Source organism: Grus americana, chromosome 1 (assembly GCF_028858705.1).
Source record: "Grus americana isolate bGruAme1 chromosome 1, bGruAme1.mat, whole genome shotgun sequence".
Taxonomy (NCBI): domain Eukaryota; kingdom Metazoa; phylum Chordata; class Aves; order Gruiformes; family Gruidae; genus Grus; species Grus americana.
This window is the reverse complement of record NC_072852.1, coordinates 116,542,766-116,561,860: the sequence shown is the minus strand read 5'-3', so window position 1 is coordinate 116,561,860 and position 19,095 is coordinate 116,542,766. Positions and strand designations below refer to the sequence as shown.

Here is a 19,095-nt window from a genome sequence, read left to right as displayed (position 1 = left end):
GCCTTGGAAAATCAGGCCTCAAGGTCTGTCAGGTTATGTTTGCAAAGGCGTGCAAAACTGGTAGTGTTTCAGAAAAGAGTAGCCCATATCAATATCTAATGAGTGAGAGTTAACAGTTTTGAGATCCAGATCTCACACTAATTCCACCTGAGCACCCCAAAATTAGAAGCAAATAACAAAATTTGAAAGTAATATTGCACTGTTTGTCAGCGTTTGCTTTTCCTGTCAGGACCGTAAGGGTTCAATAGTAAATTCAGAAGGGATGCTCAGTCATTATGGTTAAAGTAACTCAGGCTTGGTGATGGTTGAAGATTATTCACTGCATGAACAGAAGGTGGGAAGGATTTCAGAATTCGTGGAAGCTATCTTTTTCCCACCTCTGGATATAACTATCCCATAGTGCCAAAGGTCCTTTTCTGTACATTGAACTAAAGGGTTTATTCAGTTTATCACAAGTAGATACCCATAGCTGCTTTCAGTTTATAGCTCCGCTAGCTCATCCCAGCCTGTTCAGTGGCCTTCCCACTCTTCTGTCCTCATCCCTCCTTTTCCGATCTTTCCATCTGTCTTCAGCATCTGGGCAAGCAGCCTGATTCCCGACTCATACCGTGCCCTGGCTCAAAACCCTGGTGCTAATGCACATTTGTAGTGCTGACGCCGCAGGCGAGTTAGGTCCTTTGGTATCGATAGGGCTCTAGTGTAATGGCAGGGAAGATAAACTGTCATTAGTCCGGTTTTAGAATGCACTCCTTTAGCTATTCAGAAAAGTGCTGCTCCAGCTGAAATAACTAAGAGACTGGAGGAGGAGGGGTCACTTTGTTTTTCAGCATCAAGAGCAAAAAAACAGTTGTGGTTTTACTAAATTGCTGTAACTGCTTGTGCCAGAGAGGCATTGGCATTGCAGGGCAGTTTCACGGGGGTTATTGCCTCAGCCCAGCCTGCCCAACCAGTTCTCGAGTCCACGCACCATTCTTGCACATCACCCAGATGCCTTGTTTCTAAACTTCTAGAATTCAAGCTCTGCAATGTCTGCACCTCCAAGTGTGTGAGCTGGCACTGGGCTGATCAGAGCGAGGGTGGGGGGAGTACGGGGCACAGGGCATTTGCACATGTGAGGATGAAGAAGTGATAGTGCCATGTTGGGAATATTCCTTTCTTGAGGAAGTGGTCCTGACACTTAGCCCAGCTCTTGGCAGCATCCACCCTCTCTCCCTCTGTGATCTCATGTCTCAGGTGTCAAAGGCTGGAAAGCAGAAAGATCCGATAAACAGCTGTATCTCACACAGGAACTTGAAATTTTGGGAAAAATTGAAGGAAACTTTTCAATGAAATAATTCTGTAAACCGTGAAAGAACATTGAGAACAGCAATTTTAAAGATGTTATTTTTGATGAAATTCAAAATGCTTTCTATAATTAATTTATACATCAAATGAAAAATTTCTGATAAGAAGTAGTAAAGGTCACCAGGGCATGGTTAGGAAATGATGTAAGTTCATATCAACAGACTTAAGCTTGAGGGTTGGAATAGCAAGTATTGCTGAGCTATAGCTAAAGGTTGGAAACGGGCTGGGCGAGCAGGATGGGAGGGTTTATAGCCGAAACTAAAAGATAGACCTTGATGAAGCTATTGGGTAAGAACTGGCCTAATCTGCCAAAACAGATTTTGTCTTCAGGATTGCATGAGTGAGGATCCTAGAGCTAGGAATAATGCTCAAGTTTGGAAGGCAAAGGCAAATTAGGCAGGTCTGCAGGGCTGGGGCTTGTTACTCTCGATGCTGTTCAAGCCAGTAAAGGCTTCAGAGGCCAGATTGTAGCTGATGCAGGAAAGGGATACCTGGCTCAATTAGTTTTGTATCTGGAACTGTTTGTTGAAGAAGGGCAAGCGCTCAGATTCATGAGAGGGACTGAAAATTATTTTTCAGCCTAGCAAATGCCAAAGGGGCAATATGTATCTTGGATATGATTATATGTTCATCTGGGGAGAATCACAGAAGTATATTTCAATTTACTGAAAACTGGGCAGCTCAGAAATCAATACTTGACTCATTCACTGCTTACATCTGTTAAACACGTAGGCACAAGAGAGCAGATGAACTTTGAGCTTGATGTCTCATTCTTCCATCGGACCTCCATGAATAGAGCTTGCCAAAAAACAGACTTGGGGGAGGAAAATTGTCATAGGTATAATAAAGAAAAGGATGTAGACTTCAAAGTACGCTTCAGCAAGAACATGGAAGTAATCTGGCTTGAAGTGAAACTAACAGTCTTCCACACTATCCTCATTAAAGCCTCTGACAGCTACTCAGGCAGCAAGGGAAGAGAATAATTGAATTTAAAGTTGAAATTAAAATAATTTTCACTAGCATTTTGCAGTAATATTTTTATACTAGATATTCTATGAAATATGGTGTGATGATAGCGATCAGGCTTGTAAGTCTGACAACTATGACTTTTACCTGGAAGATATCAGTATGGGTGCTTTGAGCCTTTTAAAAGCTGTGTTAAGTCTTTTTTTTCCAGCTCTAATAACTCTGGCCTTCCTTTTCATCTCCTCAAAAACAAAACTGCTCCCTCTTGAGAATGTTATTTACTTTCCATATTACATGCTTCCCAATTTCTGGAATTGCAAATGTATTTGTATATCTGCATACCTTTGATTAATTTTCAAGAAAACTGTAAGGTTGAAACACGGATTCCCATCATCCAGAACAACCCATCAATAATGTTTTACGGAAGAACTGAACAGTATGTGCCTTTGCATAGAATTTGCTATACTATGGTGAATTCCAAATGAAACTGCCATCAAAACAAGCAGAAAAATAGAATCATATTATAGAATCACAGAATGGTTTGGGTTGGAAGGGACCTCAAAGACCATCTAGTTCCAACCCCCCTGCCATGGGCAGGGACACCCTCCACTAGACCACGTTGCCCAAAGCCCCATCCAACCTGGCCTTGAACACTGCCAGGGATGGGGCCTCCACAGCTTCTCTGGGCAACCTGTTCCAGTGCCTCACCGCCCTTATAGAGAATTTCTTCCTAATATCTAATCTAAACCTTGTAAACAGTCCCTTAAGTATTTCTGGAAATACCATGAATGATTACCAGAGTTTGGAGTATGATGTAACTAGTAGCATTAAGATGCTTTTTAGCCTTGTTGTTCTAAGTTACTTCAAAAAAGCCCTTGAACCTAGTACCTAGCAATTCATATTTTCACATTTCCTTTTCCTCCCGGTCTCATGTATGCCCTTTATTTTACCCTTTTGTGCCTTCTAACTTCACCTTCTTTTATTTTACTCCACCATCTGTTCTCAAAATATTGCAGCATCTTCCATCAACATTAAAGCATTTGTCCAGCTTAAATCTTAGAATGGCTGTTAATGTTGCCCTCTTCTGGATCACTTTTTTTAAACAGCATTTTGTTAAAAAAACAGTTTTAACAAAAACACATGTCAGGAAAAACATAAAAATATTAATATTGCTTTTATTACTTGGAAATAGGAAAAAAATCCATTTTGGATAGATGTCTAACTTGATTTTCATTTTCTGTTACTGACATAAAAGGACTTGGCAGTGCTAGGTTAGCGGTTGGACTTGATGATCTTAAAGGTCTTTTCCAACCAAAACGATTCTATGATTCTGTAATATAACAATCTTTATCTTCCACTACTCTTTCAACCATTGGCGTTTCATATCTAACAGTTTATTGGAACAAGACTTTTTCCATTCCTCCTTATCGCTGTGCTTCTCCTGGAATAACTCTTGCTGAAAGCAAAACCTCTGGGTTCAATTTAAGTCTAGAGAAGAATATATTTGGCCATCTTAAGTAATGTGTTTCACAGGCTGACAGGCAACCAGTACCCTTGTATAGTGTCTCACTGTTTGTTTGTAATTGTTAGTGTCTATATAAGCTATTTTAAGCAGATTTTAAAATACAAGGGAAACACAGCCTGTTAATTGAAAATCAGCTTATGACTACTGCTTTTGCAAATGGCAACCATTTTATCTTTTCCCTAGTATCTGAAGAAGTTCCATCCTCTCTCTGCTTCCTGGCATCCCGTGCTTTCCCCTTCCACTCCAAAGTTTGTGTCTCCTCTCCGCGGTTCAGGACTGCGTGGGACTGCAGTCCCGTGAAACTGTGATGCCAGTGGAGACAAAAACCTGCTTGACCTTGGAGCAGCGACAGATGAGAGATTGTTGCAGGGCGCTGGAGATCTGCTTTCGGAGTCCTCCTGCCCCAGCAGCTTTCGCTCCTCAGTGGTACCAGTCAGGACTGCGTGGCTGCGCTTCAGATGAGGCGACCAAAGCATCCTGAGGGAAGTGGCTGGAAAGAAAAGCTGTGCTAACTATTTTTAACGCTTTTTGTCAACTTGGGCACTGATTGCGCTGACAACCAAATGCACGCTCGCATTACGCGAAGGGCAGTTTATGCTTTTATGCACGCACACGTACCAAGTGCCTTTATTTTTCGCCCCGGGGACTGAACGCCCCAGTGGAAGGGCGACTGTCTGACAAGCAGTAACCGTGCGGCCGGGTCAGATTTGGGCAAGGAAGCGTCACCTGAAGCGTGCGACAGGGACATGTCCGTCAGCAGAAACGAGCGGCCGAGTGCTCACGGCTGCCCCACCGATCTAGGCCCCCCCGTGCCAGCGGAGTGGGATTTTGAGCAGGGGAAGCCCCGAAGGGGACGCCGGGGAGGCCACGGGGCAGCACTGCTGGGGGTAGGGCTCTGCAAGGCAGCTGGGGCAGAGACAGGAGGAGAGGCGAATATCACGGAGAGAGATCGGCCCGGGGCGGGGAGGGCCGGAAAGGCTGCCCTTGCACCGTACGGACCGCCGGCTGAACACACAGCAAGCCGCGGGCGGCCCCTACGCTGCAGCCGGGTCTCGGCTCCTCACGGCGGGAGAGGCGCGGCCCCGCTGGTCCCAGCCGGCCGCTGTCGCTCAGGGCCCGGGCCCAGCCCTGCTCCCCGGGCCAGGCGCACCACCGCCCCACGTTCGCTGGCAGCACGGCCATGTCGCAGAGCGGGCCGCTGCCGCTTCCTGCCGGGGCGCGGCGCCGCCGCCACGGCCGCTTCCGGGGCGGCCCTCACGGAGCGGCGGTAGCACCATGGCGGTGAAGCGCCGCGGCGTGCCCGCGGCCGACCCGCCGGCAGCTAAACGAGCCTGCCGTAAGGAGGAGGAGGAGGAGGAGTTCAACGGCGCCCGCTTTAAGGCGCTGCTGCGGGACCCCGCCACCGCCGGGAAGGGTGAGAGGGCTGGGCCGGGGGTGCTCGCCGCGCCGGGGATGCTCGGCGGTGCGGTCGTGAGGTAAAGGTGTGCTCCTCCGGCACAGCAGGGGCTGGAGCGGCTCCCCGGGGAGCTGGAGACGTCCCCTGCCCCCAGAAGGACGTCGTGGGGATGACGATTACTGTTACTGTACCGTGGGCACGTGCTGCTCCCGTGCGGCGTGGGCCCGCCGCAGACCCCGGGCGGCAGCGCCGGCGTGTCGGGGCCCTGCGGGGCGGCTTCTGCCGTGTCACACGCGAGGCGATGGCTCCCCGGGTGAAACTCTCGTATTGCAGGTCTAGAGACCTTCGTCTCCGTTGCTAAGACGCTGCCATCGCCTGAAATATATGATGTCGTGGAGGGATATGTAAAAATTTCCATGGAGTGTGCTGAAATATTCAAACTTTTGGATGGAGAAAGGAAGCCTGAAAGTGAAGTAAGTTGGCCGTAGGTGTTATAGTTTAATGACTGGCAGCGTGTGGCCCGACTGGGAGAAGAACTGCTGAAGAAATGCTTTGCATCATGAGTAACTGATAATTTGGGATGGGTTTTGTTGGTGGGTTTTTTGGGTGTTTTTTTTTTTTTGTTTTGGTTTGGGTTTTTTGTTTGGTTGGTTGGGTTTTTTTCCTGGAAGTTACAGGGGCAGAAGCACTGATCAAGTGGGAAATGGCCTTTCAGTGCAAAGATGTTCCTGGATTTAATGATATGCACAACCAGTACTGCCAAAATCAAGCTGTAAAGGTTCTTTAAATGTTACCAGAGACCATTTATGAAATAAGGGGGTCAACAGAAGCAGTTAAGCAAACAAACAAAAAGTCCAGTGAAAGTAATTGTTTTTACATAACTAGACATCTCCCTTTCTGGGAAGCCACGTTAAGATTGATGTCATTGTCCATCTGAGCTGGACACAATTTTTCCCCATCAGAATATGATGAATGAACTAATGAATTAAAAAACTCCTTTCACAGTGAATACTGGGGCAGCATTATTGACTTAAATCTGCTTACAACGTAAAATTGGATAGTGTTCTTTTTAACCTCCACTTGTTGGTCTTTGCCTTAGATTATCGTATTTGTCTGTGTAGTGATGACCCATATCATGTTCAATGACATGCTTTCTTCAAGATCTTTTTGCTAATCGAGGCTAATACTTTTAATGAGTACAGTCCCAGTGCTGTGTGGACTCTGGTTTGTCTAGAAGGAGTTAATTGCAAGACTGGAGTGGCTCAGATGGTTTTCTCCAGCATGTTTCATTGTGCACTTACTGGCAGTTGTCTCTCAAACCGTTGGTTCATTAGCCCGAGGCCTTCGCCTCCAGCTGGAAAAGGGCCTTCAAGATCCATCAGTCTGTGCTGAGAGAGATTGGCACTGCAGTTGGTGTTAGCATCCCCAGAAGTGGCTGTTGTGCATACGCAGATAAATCCTGCGTGTAGGTCTCAATTCATGTGTGAGGGGGGACTCTTTTTTTTACATTCAGTTTGTTTGTCCAGGATTGTACAGGCCTTCAGTCAGCACCTTGGCTTGGACTTCCAGTGGAGGTCCCTCCCTACTACTGAATTTCACGAGTTTAGCAGCTGAAAGAAGAGAGGAGTTGGCTGAACTCCTGTGGTTCTCTAGTCTTTCATATAGTATCTGTATAGAGGCTTCCTTGAAAATTTGCACTCTCAGAACTAATCCTTTAGAAGAGGCAGCATTAATTTGGAAGAGAATTCAGAAGTTAACTTCAACTTCGTATGTGGAAGCTTTGCTCTTGTGGTAGGATTACTCTTTTTTTAATGGTGTTTGTTACTGTTTGCTCAGCTAATAATTTCAAGTCGTATCTGATATTGGCAGATGTTAACGTATTTCTGTATCTTACAGATGCTATTAATCTTTCAAGCTCTAGAAGCCATTTTACTGAGGACAGCCAGTGACCTCTCCCATTTTTCTGTTGTGGGAATGAACATAGTCAAAAAGTTGATTCATTCCTACATGAGATTGGTCTATGCTGCTTTGTATTCTGAAAATTACAGGTAGGTCTTCTCTGTACTGTTGCAGAGCATGTCTGTCAGTTGCTCTGAATCAGTCGCGAGGGGCTGTCTGGGTCTTGCACATGTGAACAAGACATTGCAGAATTCAGCTTGACTTATTGCTAATAATTCGCCTTTATTTAATGATACTGTTCCACATTTCGTAAAATAATTGCATGTGGAAGTCTTTGCAAGGCAGAAGCTCTGATATAATACACAATCTAATGCTACATGTTACTTTCCCGAGTTTGTAGTTTTCATCAGTTGTGCCTGTCCTAGTGAGAGGTAAAGTGCATAGTATCTTGAGTCCTATTGTTTTAATGCTACTTGGTTTGTGAAGTGAAATATACTGCATGGAACAGGTAGGAGCAGGCTTTCTTGTAGTTCACAGAGGCTGAGCAGTCTTTTCTCGTGATGGCAAAAAGAGCTGCTCTTGAGTGTTTTATTTGCCTGTCTTTTTTGTAGTCAGATTTCCATGGTTATAATAGATTTTTTTCTTTCAGACTGGCTTTTCCTCTGTAACTTTTCCTGTCTCTTAAATCTAAGGCCATTGTAGGCCGATTTAAGCACTCATGTATTATCTAGTCCAGTCTACACAACAATTTCTCGTGCTCTGTGGACAGGGTGAGAGAAGTTCCAAGTGCCAGAGAATTTTAATGCAAACCTGAGAGGAAGAAGAAGGGAGAGAAAAAAAAACCCAGAGTCTGCAAATGACTTGTCCAAGGCCAATGACCCGTCTTTAAGTCTTTGGACAGCCAGAATTAGAAAAGCATTTTCTGCTTTCTGATTCATGGACACAATCATGCTTCCTGCACCACTCAGTAGATATCATTGCAACAAGCACTTTAACTGTACGTAGATAGAATCCCAAATACGAGTGGATAGGTATATTGTAAAATAAATTTTGAAACTATGCAAGATCTGCACTTCTTATTAAGCATTTAAAGATTACATCTTTTGGAGAAATCCTAAAGTGAATATCCAGCCTCTCATTACAGCTTAATTTTTGGGAAGAATATAAATAGACATGCCCTTTTCCTTTCTTCCCTCTCCCCTCCTTCTCAGTTGCTGTTATCACTGCTGAAAACAATGCTTTTGGTTGTTTTAACTTCTCTCCTATTTTCTCAGGCATATTTTCCCAGCGGTCAGTAAGCAAGAATCAAAACTGAGTGTAGGTCTTGGGATTTAGTTCATGACAAGACCATGCTGCATACTTAAACTGAAGAAAACCTCTGTCATTCGGCCAAAACATAAAAAATGCAGTCTTAGTTTGGCCTAGGATGTGCGTATCCTTAACTTTAGCACCAGATGTAGCTCCCACTTACCTGCTTGTGGCAGTAAAGCACATAAGCATTTGCAGAACTGGAGGCTCTGTCCAAGAAATATGCTTGTAGAAGTAGGTTGTTCAGAAAGAAGATTGAAGTTCTTTGTGAATAGCGGAACAACATGTGTTTGGCCTAAATCTGCATTATGATGGTCATTAAAATGGTTGGTTACCTATTCAACTAAAGATCCCATCAACTGCAGCGAGAGCTTTGCGTGACCAGGGATACTTTCGTAACGGCTATCTTGATTGCTTGTGTTGGGACTGACTCAGAACTACTTCATGCCTGAAACTCCTGAAGGCTTGGGTGGATGTTGGAGGTGGAGTGGGATTATTTCTTTTGCAGGAAAAAGGTCTGTCTTTAATTTCTTGATTTGGTTGTTTGTATAACTGCCACTCTGGAAATAACCTGCAGGTTTTCCTCTGTCTTTCATTTTAGGATGAGCCGAGTGTGCCTTACGCTGTTGTCAGCAATGGTGGCTCAGGGGCCAGATTCAGCAAGGGATGTGTACAGCCATTTTGATTTCAATAACAAGTTTTTGCCTGGATTATTGAAAAAAAGATGTAAGAAGGTAAATTAAGCTGCTGTGTGCCATGAAATGCTACGCCACGGCTCCATCAGTTTTCTTCTGCCAAGTATTTAAAGCTAAGCTATTGTCAAAGTCTCTTTGCTGTATTTTTGTCTGCAAGAACCTACCTCTTCCTTGCTGTCCTGTGTCACGCTGAAATGCTTCTTGATTGTTTCTAATTGGCAGCAGAACTGGTCTATGGGGCAAGAGCTTCCCATCTACTTAGAAAATCCCCAGGGGATGTTTCTGAGCATCTGCGATAGTGGGAGAGCTGGCCTGCACCCTTGAGGTATAGCTTGCTTTGTTTTCCATCCCATGCTGGCCTTTCTCGTCTTGTCAGGGTGCAGAGCTCCTCAGGATAACCTTTTTTTTTTACACTGCTTTGTAGAATTTGCTGCAAAACATCCAAGTGCCTTGTCCGTTTCTAATAAGCTGTGGTGAAATACAAATGTATAGTTTTTGTGTGCTACCCTTTTAATGTCTAAAATGGAGCAAAAGTGATGGTAAACTTCTGAAAGCTGTTCAGTGATGTGTTTGGGAAGACCTCAGTCTTTTTTCCAATGTGTGGATTGCAGTTTCGTCCCACTGAAATAAGTGGAGGTTCTGCAGTTGTAGAAGTGGAGAGAGGATTTTGTTCAGTACTAGTACAGTCAGAGTAATTGCATTTGAAAATATAGCCCAGAGTTTTAAACAATCTCTTGGGGGAAATGCTTAAGGAGGATATGTGAGTGAGTAGAAAAAGTCACTCCCCTTTTTCCAAAAGGAACTTTATTTCTTGTTTCCTCTCTATTTGCTAAAAATAATCAAGGTTGACCTGAACCAGTGTTTTAGAATAAGAATATTTACATTTAATTCCAAATATAAGTGTATAATAAATCCAGTAGTATTTTCAGTGCTGATACATTGTTTCTAGTTTTTAAAGATGACTTGCAGAACAAATGTGTACATTTGTGTTGGGTTTGTGCCATCTGTGGTGACAAATGAAACTGTAAAAAGTGGTTCCATGGAGAAAGGTGTGTGTTTGGATTTTTGCCTTCTGCTTGATTGCTTTATATATAAACAGTTTCGGGAATGTCAGATTTCATGGTTTTTTGACCTTACTGCAGAAGTTGTCCTTTAGGAGTACCTCTACCCTTTAAATTTAAATGCTTGGCTGTAGTCTTTTGACCACAAGCTTATTAGATGTGCAAGTAAGGTACAAGGAAAAAAGTTTCCAAAAATGGATTGAAGATATTACTCTTGCTCAGCTTTCAGTGAAATGATTATGTCACAACTGGCTATTGGAGTTGAATTTTTAATACAAAAATACCAGTCCCAAAGCTTACAGCAAAATCTCATTTCTTTCGCTTTATTTCTTTCAACCCTTTCATGAGTCACTTCTGCCTTATGTTTAGCCTAGTCAGTATCTTCTTTCAGGCAATTTTACGTGCAACTTACTTTTGCACAGCGAGTTTCAAAAAATGATAAATCATTTTCTTATCCTATGATCCTTTTCCAGGCAAAGCTTTCATGACTTCTGCTGTGCCTGAGTTTGTAGTTTCATAACGTATTAGCCCCCTTTTTAAGAGCTTTTTTCCTAGCTGGTCTCAGTCGCATGACCTGGGTAGCTCCATGAGCAGCTGTGATAGCTGAGGGATGTGTGTAATGCACTGCAGCTCAAAGATGGCAATAAGCAGCCAGAGTTCCCAAGACTGGCACCGCTCTGGAAGCCTGTATAGTGAGAAATTGCAGCAGCCCTACTGTCATTACCATTCTTGAATGCTTTTGTGAATTGACCAGGGTACCAAGCGGTGCAGAAGTGAGGATGTTCAATGTGTACAGTGTTTGGCATGAAACTACTGTTAACATTTTGTTTTTTTTTTTTAAATTTGTGGCCTATCTCGTATATTGAGAATTGAAAAATACACGAACACGTCCTTTTTGATGTTAACTTTAACAGACTGTCACCTGCTTAACACAAGAAGTTTTTCAAATAGAATCATAGTATTGTTTTGGTTGGAAAAGACCTTTAAGATCATCAAGTATACTGTGGATGTACTGCATATAAACATATGTGTATGGCTCTGTGCAACATGTTTATAGAAGTTGTTTAATTTAGCTGTTTATAGTACTTATAATGATAATCAATTGTCGCAGTATTAATTTTGCAGTTGTGTACAGTCTGTATGTTAACAGTGCCTTTTTTTTTTTTTTTTTTTTAGGGGGGAACTGATGTCCGCATGGCCTATATTCAGTTTGCTCTCTCCTTTTTGATTGCTGGTGATAATACAATCTTGACACAGGTGCTGGAATTAAAAGGTACTTCACAGTTGCTTGTATTTTTATTTTTTTTAAGGCAGAGTCTTTTATAGATGACAATAAATACGAGCTAATTCAAAATGTGAACCAGTTAAACAGTACTAGTAAGATACAAAATACATATTTTTAATCTTATTACCTGAAAAGCTTTAAACTTCATCAGTATTCTAGTGAATGACTCTTGAGAATAATGTTTGCTATTTGCAAAAACTTTGCAAAAATAGAAAGCCCTTGGTGACACAGATGTAAAAAGGTAAATGTAATGTAATTTTGAGGTCACAGAGTCAATAAGCAGAAGAAAACTTCATAGCCTCCAGCCTTGCTCATAACACAGCAATAGTGGATATGTTCCATTAAAAAATTCTAAATAGTGTTAAAGACTCTGCATACTTTAGTTTCCCTGCAGCCCTCAGGCAGGACAACTGTCATGTACTCCATTAGACCACTTTTTGTCAATGATTCAGGAGACTGGTGTAATGTCCTTTGCATCCTTTATGGAGGCATTACATGGGAGTGCAGTACAGGAGTATGTTACACCCATGTCTCTTAGAGAAGGGAGTCAAACTGAACTGACAAGAGGATCCAGAAGGTTGAATCTTACGTACACTTGATTAATACTTGATGATCCCTTATGTGCTGAAGATAATGTAAAACTTCTGTTGACTTTGGTGGTTTGAAAGCTACTGCTGATGTTTCTCAAGTTGTGAGTAGTAAGGTTATGGAAGAATTCAGAAAGGATCTAGAAATACTTCTTAAAAAAAAAAAGTCATTAGCTGGCAGCAATTAATTTCTTTTACAGTGAGGGAGTGAGGACAGGCTGTAATTATTTATTTCTGTTGTTCACACTACCCTGAGGGCTGCTGATTTCCTTTAATTGCTTGCAGTTGTTCGATTCTTTCAGAGCAGGGAATGACAGTGCACACCTAGACCCCGTCAGTATAGCTGGCTTTCAGTCCCCTGTAAGATAAACTGACGTTCTCTAACTTTTGGATGCACTGGTGAACCAAATGATGATGCATGTTGTTGGAGGTGTGACCTTTAAATGTTTGAGAATCACTCAGTGAAACAATTTTGAGTCCTTTAATAGAAAGGGTAGGCATTTACTCAAGTTTAAATGCTGCGTAGCACATTGGGGCCCAAAATATATTTAAAGTTGACAGATGCTGTTGCAATAAGTGTTAATAACCAAGTTGGCAAATTAGCTAGTTAGGATGAGAGTAGGTTTGGCAGCATCACTTGTTCATCACTGTAGTTACAGACACATCATCCTTCTGAACTCTGATTGCAGACTTTTGATTCATCTTTAAATATAACAGCAAGGTAAATAGTATGACATTGAAGAGAAATGGGTATGAATTCCCTGAAGCATTTTAGTATGAAAATAGCTTTCACATTTTCCCTTAACATTTGAAATGTCTTCTTAGATTTCATTCCAGATATTCTTCGTTCCGAAATAAAGGAAGACAAAGTTTCTACTGTCAATCTTCTACTTTCCACACTGAGAACTAAGGTATGATATACCTTTGAAACTATGTTGTCTCTTGTTTTCTATTTTCTTTGCTGCTGGAAACAGTTTTGCAGTAATTTCTTCTAAAATGTACAGCTCTTTAAGATGTTGGCATTGTGCTGCTGCTGCTGAAAGTTTGTCAGTGTGTCCATTACTGATAATATTTGTTGGAGGTTGATAGCTTGGCCATATTACTGTTTCAGGACCGAAGCTTATACTTTTGCAGTGCCCTCTTTTAAAGGAAGTCATTGCATAGATTATACTTGGATGCTAATTTCAGCTCATCTTTAGTGTGTGGTGTCCAACAGATTCTGATTGTTTCACGGGTTGTGATTGCATCAGTGCCAAGCCTGAAGGTCAAAAGAACTGGAGTGGTTTTGGTGCTTCCAGTGACAGTAAGATTGGTCCTTCAATTAATGTGCCTCTTGCTGAGATGGAGAGGTCAGCTAGATTTGACTAAGTTTGTTAGCTCTGAACTAGATAATGACGTACAATCTTCTTTCCGGGAGAAAAAGGATTTTGTGTGGTTTTAGTATGTGGACTGTGACATGAAATTGGTCTCTAGGAGCTGTCTGGTTGCAGTTGAAGGGTGTGTGGTACCGTTCCCCAGTCAGTCTTGGCAGGGCTCCATTGAGGCCACATCCTGTGGTCCTGTTTAGCTGGTCTTTGGACTTGCTTACTGTTAGGATGGCAGAGTTTGTGCTGCAGGAGATAAATTCGGTCAAAGATATTTTTTGGTGGGGTAGAGGCAAAGGGAAGTCTTATCATAAAATTGTCTTCCCAAAATCAGTGAAGTTTTTGTGAAAAAGAAAGGGTGCATACTACTTGCTGTCAGAAAGTACTGGTGGAGAGATAAGTGGGCTCCACTTTGGAGTTGTTTGCTCTGATTCTTTCACAGCAGACAGAAGGAACCTTGTGATATAACAGGATCGAGAGAAAAAACTTGAAATCAGGAATTGCTGAAAGGTGTGAGAGTTGATTTAGTCTCGACTGCCTTTCCTGCGCTCTTTTGTCCCTTAGCTTCTGAGCACAGCAGTACCTCTTTCACTGTGATGCACCAGCTTATTGCTGCTGTGGGTACAGTAACTGCAGCAGAGATTTATTTTATTTCTGTAAAAATGTTTTAAAAAATATTTTTAGTTCCAGAATCTATGATTTTTGAATCTCTGTTTTGAATTACTGTAGCAATGTTGCACAAGTTGTTTTATGATCAAGTGAGAGAATGAAGAAAAAACAGTATCAGATTTAGAGTGTAATCATAAGAGCCTGCCTCAGACCCAGGCTTTTCACAACTGACAATTTAAAGCCAAAAAAATTCTTCCATTTTCCTATTGCTCTAAAAAAATGAGGACCAGAGAAAACAGTAGGAGAACTTCAGAGAGCTTTTTCCACTGTGTTTTCCCTTTCATTCAAACTTTATTTGTAGCAGGTTCTGCCATCTCTACCAGCAGGTTTCCATGATCCTAGTCTGTCGCTGTGATACTCTAAATACATTCTCTGCTCTTTAGGTGAACTTGAACGTCTGTCCTGTTCAGCATGTGCAGTGTTTGCAGAAGTTGGTGTAGAGTCCTATGGCTTAAACCGTATCAAGATGGGAGTGGGAGCATGTGAAAGTGTTAACAGCACAGGCAGAACCTTTTGTCTGCTGTAGTGAGGAGTGTGAGCTGTGTGTGTACTAGAAGAATGAAGTGCGTTGCTAATTTGCCATTATTTTGTGATAACTTGCAATAAATACAAGAGTTGTTTGTTTGTTTGTTTCTCATTGTTTTCAGGTGGTTCAAAATAAAAATATCACCAAAACCCAGAAGGTGCGCTTTTTTACTGCAGAAGTGTTGATTCACATTGCTTCACTTTACCGGTGGAATGGGATTACTGATGTCAGCCCTGGGGATTTAAAGGTCTGATAACTTATTTCTTTATAAGTCCTAGTCCCTGTCCTTACCACATGCCTCATTCCCATCCTACATCCTGATCTGATATGAGAACTAAACTCCCAAGATGGTCACCAGCCTTTTCAGCTTGTGTTGTTTGAGTGGTTGGCAGGGTTTCTGAGGGCTGAGCTGTACTGATTTACTGGTCCGTGAAATCACATTCCTAAAGTCAGATGAGACAAGGATCAGGGCTTCCACTGGTGGATGTGTGTTAACACTGCAGATGTTTTATCGTCTTCTCCTCATAAATAGGTTCAACTTTTGCTTTTTTATTTTTCTTAATCATGTAATCTCTTTTCTTCCCCTCTCTCACCGTGGGAGTATCTAAGGCAGGGCTGTAAGCCCAATGCAAAGCAGTAGAAAGACTTCTATGCTTCCACTGGGTTTGGGCTGCAGACTTTTCACCTTTGTGTTGATTAATGCTTGAGCTTTAGAAGCCCAACCATAATTCTTCAGAACTTCTAACACCGAACAACTACCTTCTTATACTTCCTCTACTGGATGTTTATGCCTCTGCCATTCCAATCGTGAAATATTGTAAATACCTTTTTGAAGAGATCTGTTTCTTGTAGATGTCTGCTTGGAGCTATGCAAATCTATGACCCTATTCATAAACATGCATTTCAGGTCCGAGTAATTTTGAATTCTTACAATTCCGTGCAGTGCTTGTGAGTCATATGGTTTGTGATTTCCCAACTGCAGTTGTCAAGAGACTTCTCATGCATAGGGATCTTGAGTTGTGCTGCATGTAAAAGGTTAATGGAGTCTGGGTTAACTTTTTTTTCTGTTTGACATGGATATTTGATCACTTCTTCCATTTTTGTATAGTAATTGTAATGGCATTGATGCCCCACCTTTCACTGAAGTACTGGCATATTCAATGCATTGTTAGCTATCCATCTTTCTTGCCCTGCATTAAAGTTGTTCCATCTTCTGCCAAATTGGCCCAAAAAATGTATGCATGCTTGTTTCACATGCTTTATGCTGAAGTCTTCAGTGGTTTTTTTTTTTTTTTTGGTCTTTCTGAGCTTTCTCATAGTTAGCCTGGCCTGTATGGTTGAAAGTTGATTATTTCAGATTAAATATTAGATCCTTGACTTCAAAGTCCCAGGATGCCGTGCCCAATTTATGGAAGTTTTATATCACTACTTCTTCTCTTTAGCTTGATTTTCCTCTTTTTTTTTTTTTGTCTGGCTTCTTAGCAAAAAGCCCTGCGTCAGTAAATAGTACAGATGTACCTAAATTTGGGAAGTTTACTTTCCTTGAAACAAAAAGTTGTGTAATATCTAATGTGTTTAATACATAAACGGAAACTACTTAATCTGAACAACAGCCAAACTATCTTCTAGCATTTCTGTAAAAGGAGCTTCATAAAATTTAGAGAAGACTGAAATTGATGTAAGATTTTCTTCTATGATACCAAAAATCGTATTCTTTTTTCATTCCTTTTTGATTTTTATAGGTGACTCAAGGTTCTGAAGAGGTGGGAAAAATGATGGTACGGGAGCTTGTTCATAATTTCTTAATGGACCTCTGCTGCTCTCTGAAACATGGCATAACTTTCTATGACCCAAGTCTTGGAACTTCTGGCAAGTAAGTCACCAGAGAGCTGAGATTGTTTGTGTGTTTTGTGCTGGGAACAAGAGAGACCTCACTAATCACCTTGTCCACCCTTCTAGGCCTTTGCCAGTAACTTCACTGAATTCTATTTCCATCTCTCTTTCTTCTGTGGCAGAAGAAATAAATATGTTGGGTCTTTTTGGTTTTTTTGGTTTTAACTTCCCAAGATGAAACTATTGGTCTCCTTATACCTCTGCATACTAGAGAGTGCTCTCCCTGTTTGTAGAGGCTTAGGCAAGCCAATGGTTGTGTTTCTCTGAACCATCTCCTTGAATAACTAGATAACAAGTCTTTTATTTTAAGTTGTGATTTTGGAGCATAGATTTTTTTAATTTTTTTTTTCTGAGGTGCCAGTAAAACATCAGAGCTGCAGTGTAAACCAGATGGTAGTAAAATACCTAGTCTAATTTACATTTTGTAGAACCAGATGTGGTTTATCCCAGATTTTGGCAAAATATCAATATTTATTTCAGTAGTGCCAGAATTTGGCCTGCAACACCTAATCTGGAAGCACCTATTTGCCCTACAGTTTCCATTTGCTAACTAGTTAAACTATGTGTGCACTGAGGTTATAACTGATAGAGAAAATAATTGAGACTCTTGTAATTCCATGGAGGGGTTCTCATAGTTTGTGCTTTCTCACATTAGCTCAGCAAAGAAGGTACTAGATTGTAGTAGCAGGTACTAATACTGAGTGGTGCTAGACCAGGTTGTTTCTTGCTTTGAGCAAAATTTTAGCTGGTGTTCGCCTGGTATCTGTAGTATTCTCACTTTGTTTAGGGATATACACAAGTAAACTTCAAAAAGAAGACTGAAAGACCACAGAAAATACTTCCAAGTTTAATGTAAGATTTTAATTCTACATTTTTAGCTTTGTGAAGTTTGGTTAGAATATTTCTGAAACATTGTGGGTTTAATTAAAAGTAATTGCTCTTTGTCATGCAGAAAACCTGGAGGTAAATTCAGTTCTTAGTTTTCTGAGTATAAACACAGAAATTATGCCAGCAGTGTGAGAGGTCTTGCCTGGAATTTACCCCAGCAACAGTTAGAGGAGTTGCAGCGTTAGCATCACATGTAAAGTATTGAAATAGAGATTTCTTTTTCAAAGTATTCTTTTGTCTTCAATAGGGGAGGAAATGTGGTGCTTCTGCGCTTTCTGCTTGGTTTAAAAACTGCAACAGAAGATGAAATGGTAGCTGATCTTATGGTGAATATTCTTAAAGTATGCCCAGATTTATTGAATAGATACTTTAAGGAGGCCCAGTATTCCTTTGTTCCTAGACTGAAGTCAGCTTGGATGGACAATATGAAGTTACTCAGAAAGGTAAGAGTGTGAATGATATGCACCACCTCTCCATAGAAATACGCAATCCCAGTACTCTTTTTTTTTTTTTCTTTCCCCCTTCCAAAAGTTGAAGTTGTTTTTATTAAGCAGTAGTGGAGAATTACACAAAATTGTAATAGGAAAGATGGTAAAGTCAAACATTCCTGACCTACAGAAAAGTTACCAACCAAAGGGACTTGGCAGTAGATGAGTAAGTCTGCCTTTGATTGCTTTTATTACAGATAGATGTTATAATGCCACTCCTTTGTAAAATTTGTTACAGTTTGGGTACTGTGCAGTACAGAGCCCAGCCAGCCTGTGGTGTGGCTGTGTTATGTATAAACTTAACTCAGAATTAATCATCTTAGCTGAGGTCTTCCTAGTGACAAGGAACAAGACTTTATTGATTTCAAAAGAACTAAGCTGAGGATCAGGGAGTGGGTTTTTTTGTTTTTGTTTCAGAAGCAGCTGTTCTGTATCAGAGGAAACTCACATGTCTGAAGATGTGCTCACAGCTGTAAACGCACAGTGCTTTAGAGTTTATTAAAATCACTAAAAAGCAGACAGGCACAATATTTCATAAATAATAATTTTAAAACCAAACAAGTCCAGCAGTGGGGAAGTTAGGTGGCTGAGGTTTAAGTGAGCTAAACAGGAAGGACTTAATGGTTCTGAAATAACACCATCAATTTACTGTAGATATGTTAGGAAAGAAGCATCAGGCAGGATGCTGTTAAATGTCGAATAGGGTAAATGGAAGGAGGGGAAGAAGGCATCGTGCTTTCTGTGGGTACTGAGGAAAATGAGCCATGGCTCAGAGCCACAGCTGCTTTAAAAAGTGTAGACGTGAGTGAGTTGGAAGGTCATTTGGTAAAAAGCCATACTCGGAGGAGGAGGCTGTATAAACATTTAACTAAACCAGGAAAGAAGGAATGGAAGCAATGGAAAACATCATGTTGGTGATAGGTGTTTTGAGATGCAGCAATGTGGAAGCTCAGCTAGAAAAACCTTTTGTCCTTCCTGAGTGTTTCCCTGACTCCTTGCTTTAGCAAGTAGAATCTGTAGGCTCTTTGTTGAAAAGGGGTGGCCTTTAGCAGTGGTGCAGGTTACGTACAGATGTTCCATCTACTTGAGTAGGAGTCTGGGGGATGCTCTGTAGCATTTCTGCATAAAAATTGATATTTAGTGCTGTCATTACTTTTGACAAGTCAAAACCCTTCTGTAAAATGTTTCCCAGAAGAAGCTG

At 41.5% G+C, this 19,095-nt stretch overlaps 1 protein-coding gene across 5 annotated transcripts in view; it reads left to right on the top strand.

Moving 5' to 3' along the window:
• Nucleotides 1-5,084: 5,084 nt before the first annotated feature.
• The window catches only part of URB1 (URB1 ribosome biogenesis homolog), a 54,367-nt gene continuing 40,356 nt past the window's right edge, over nucleotides 5,085-19,095 (top strand). For 2 of the 5 annotated variants that reach the window (XM_054813454.1, XM_054813450.1), the window contains exons 1-9: nucleotides 5,085-5,249; nucleotides 5,565-5,704; nucleotides 7,128-7,279; nucleotides 9,040-9,172; nucleotides 11,371-11,467; nucleotides 12,892-12,977; nucleotides 14,747-14,872; nucleotides 16,368-16,498; nucleotides 17,654-17,849. In XM_054813454.1, coding sequence (XP_054669429.1) covers nucleotides 5,111-5,249; nucleotides 5,565-5,704; nucleotides 7,128-7,279; nucleotides 9,040-9,172; nucleotides 11,371-11,467; nucleotides 12,892-12,977; nucleotides 14,747-14,872; nucleotides 16,368-16,498; nucleotides 17,654-17,849 — 1,200 coding nt within the window. In that variant the 5' untranslated portion in view covers nucleotides 5,085-5,110. Of the gene's footprint in view, nucleotides 5,250-5,564; nucleotides 5,705-6,757; nucleotides 7,023-7,127; nucleotides 7,280-9,039; nucleotides 9,173-11,370; nucleotides 11,468-12,891; nucleotides 12,978-14,746; nucleotides 14,873-16,367; nucleotides 16,499-17,305; nucleotides 17,371-17,653; nucleotides 17,850-19,095 lie in introns of those variants that run through there. The other 3 variants (XM_054813451.1, XM_054813453.1, XM_054813455.1) reach the window with 3 other exon arrangements.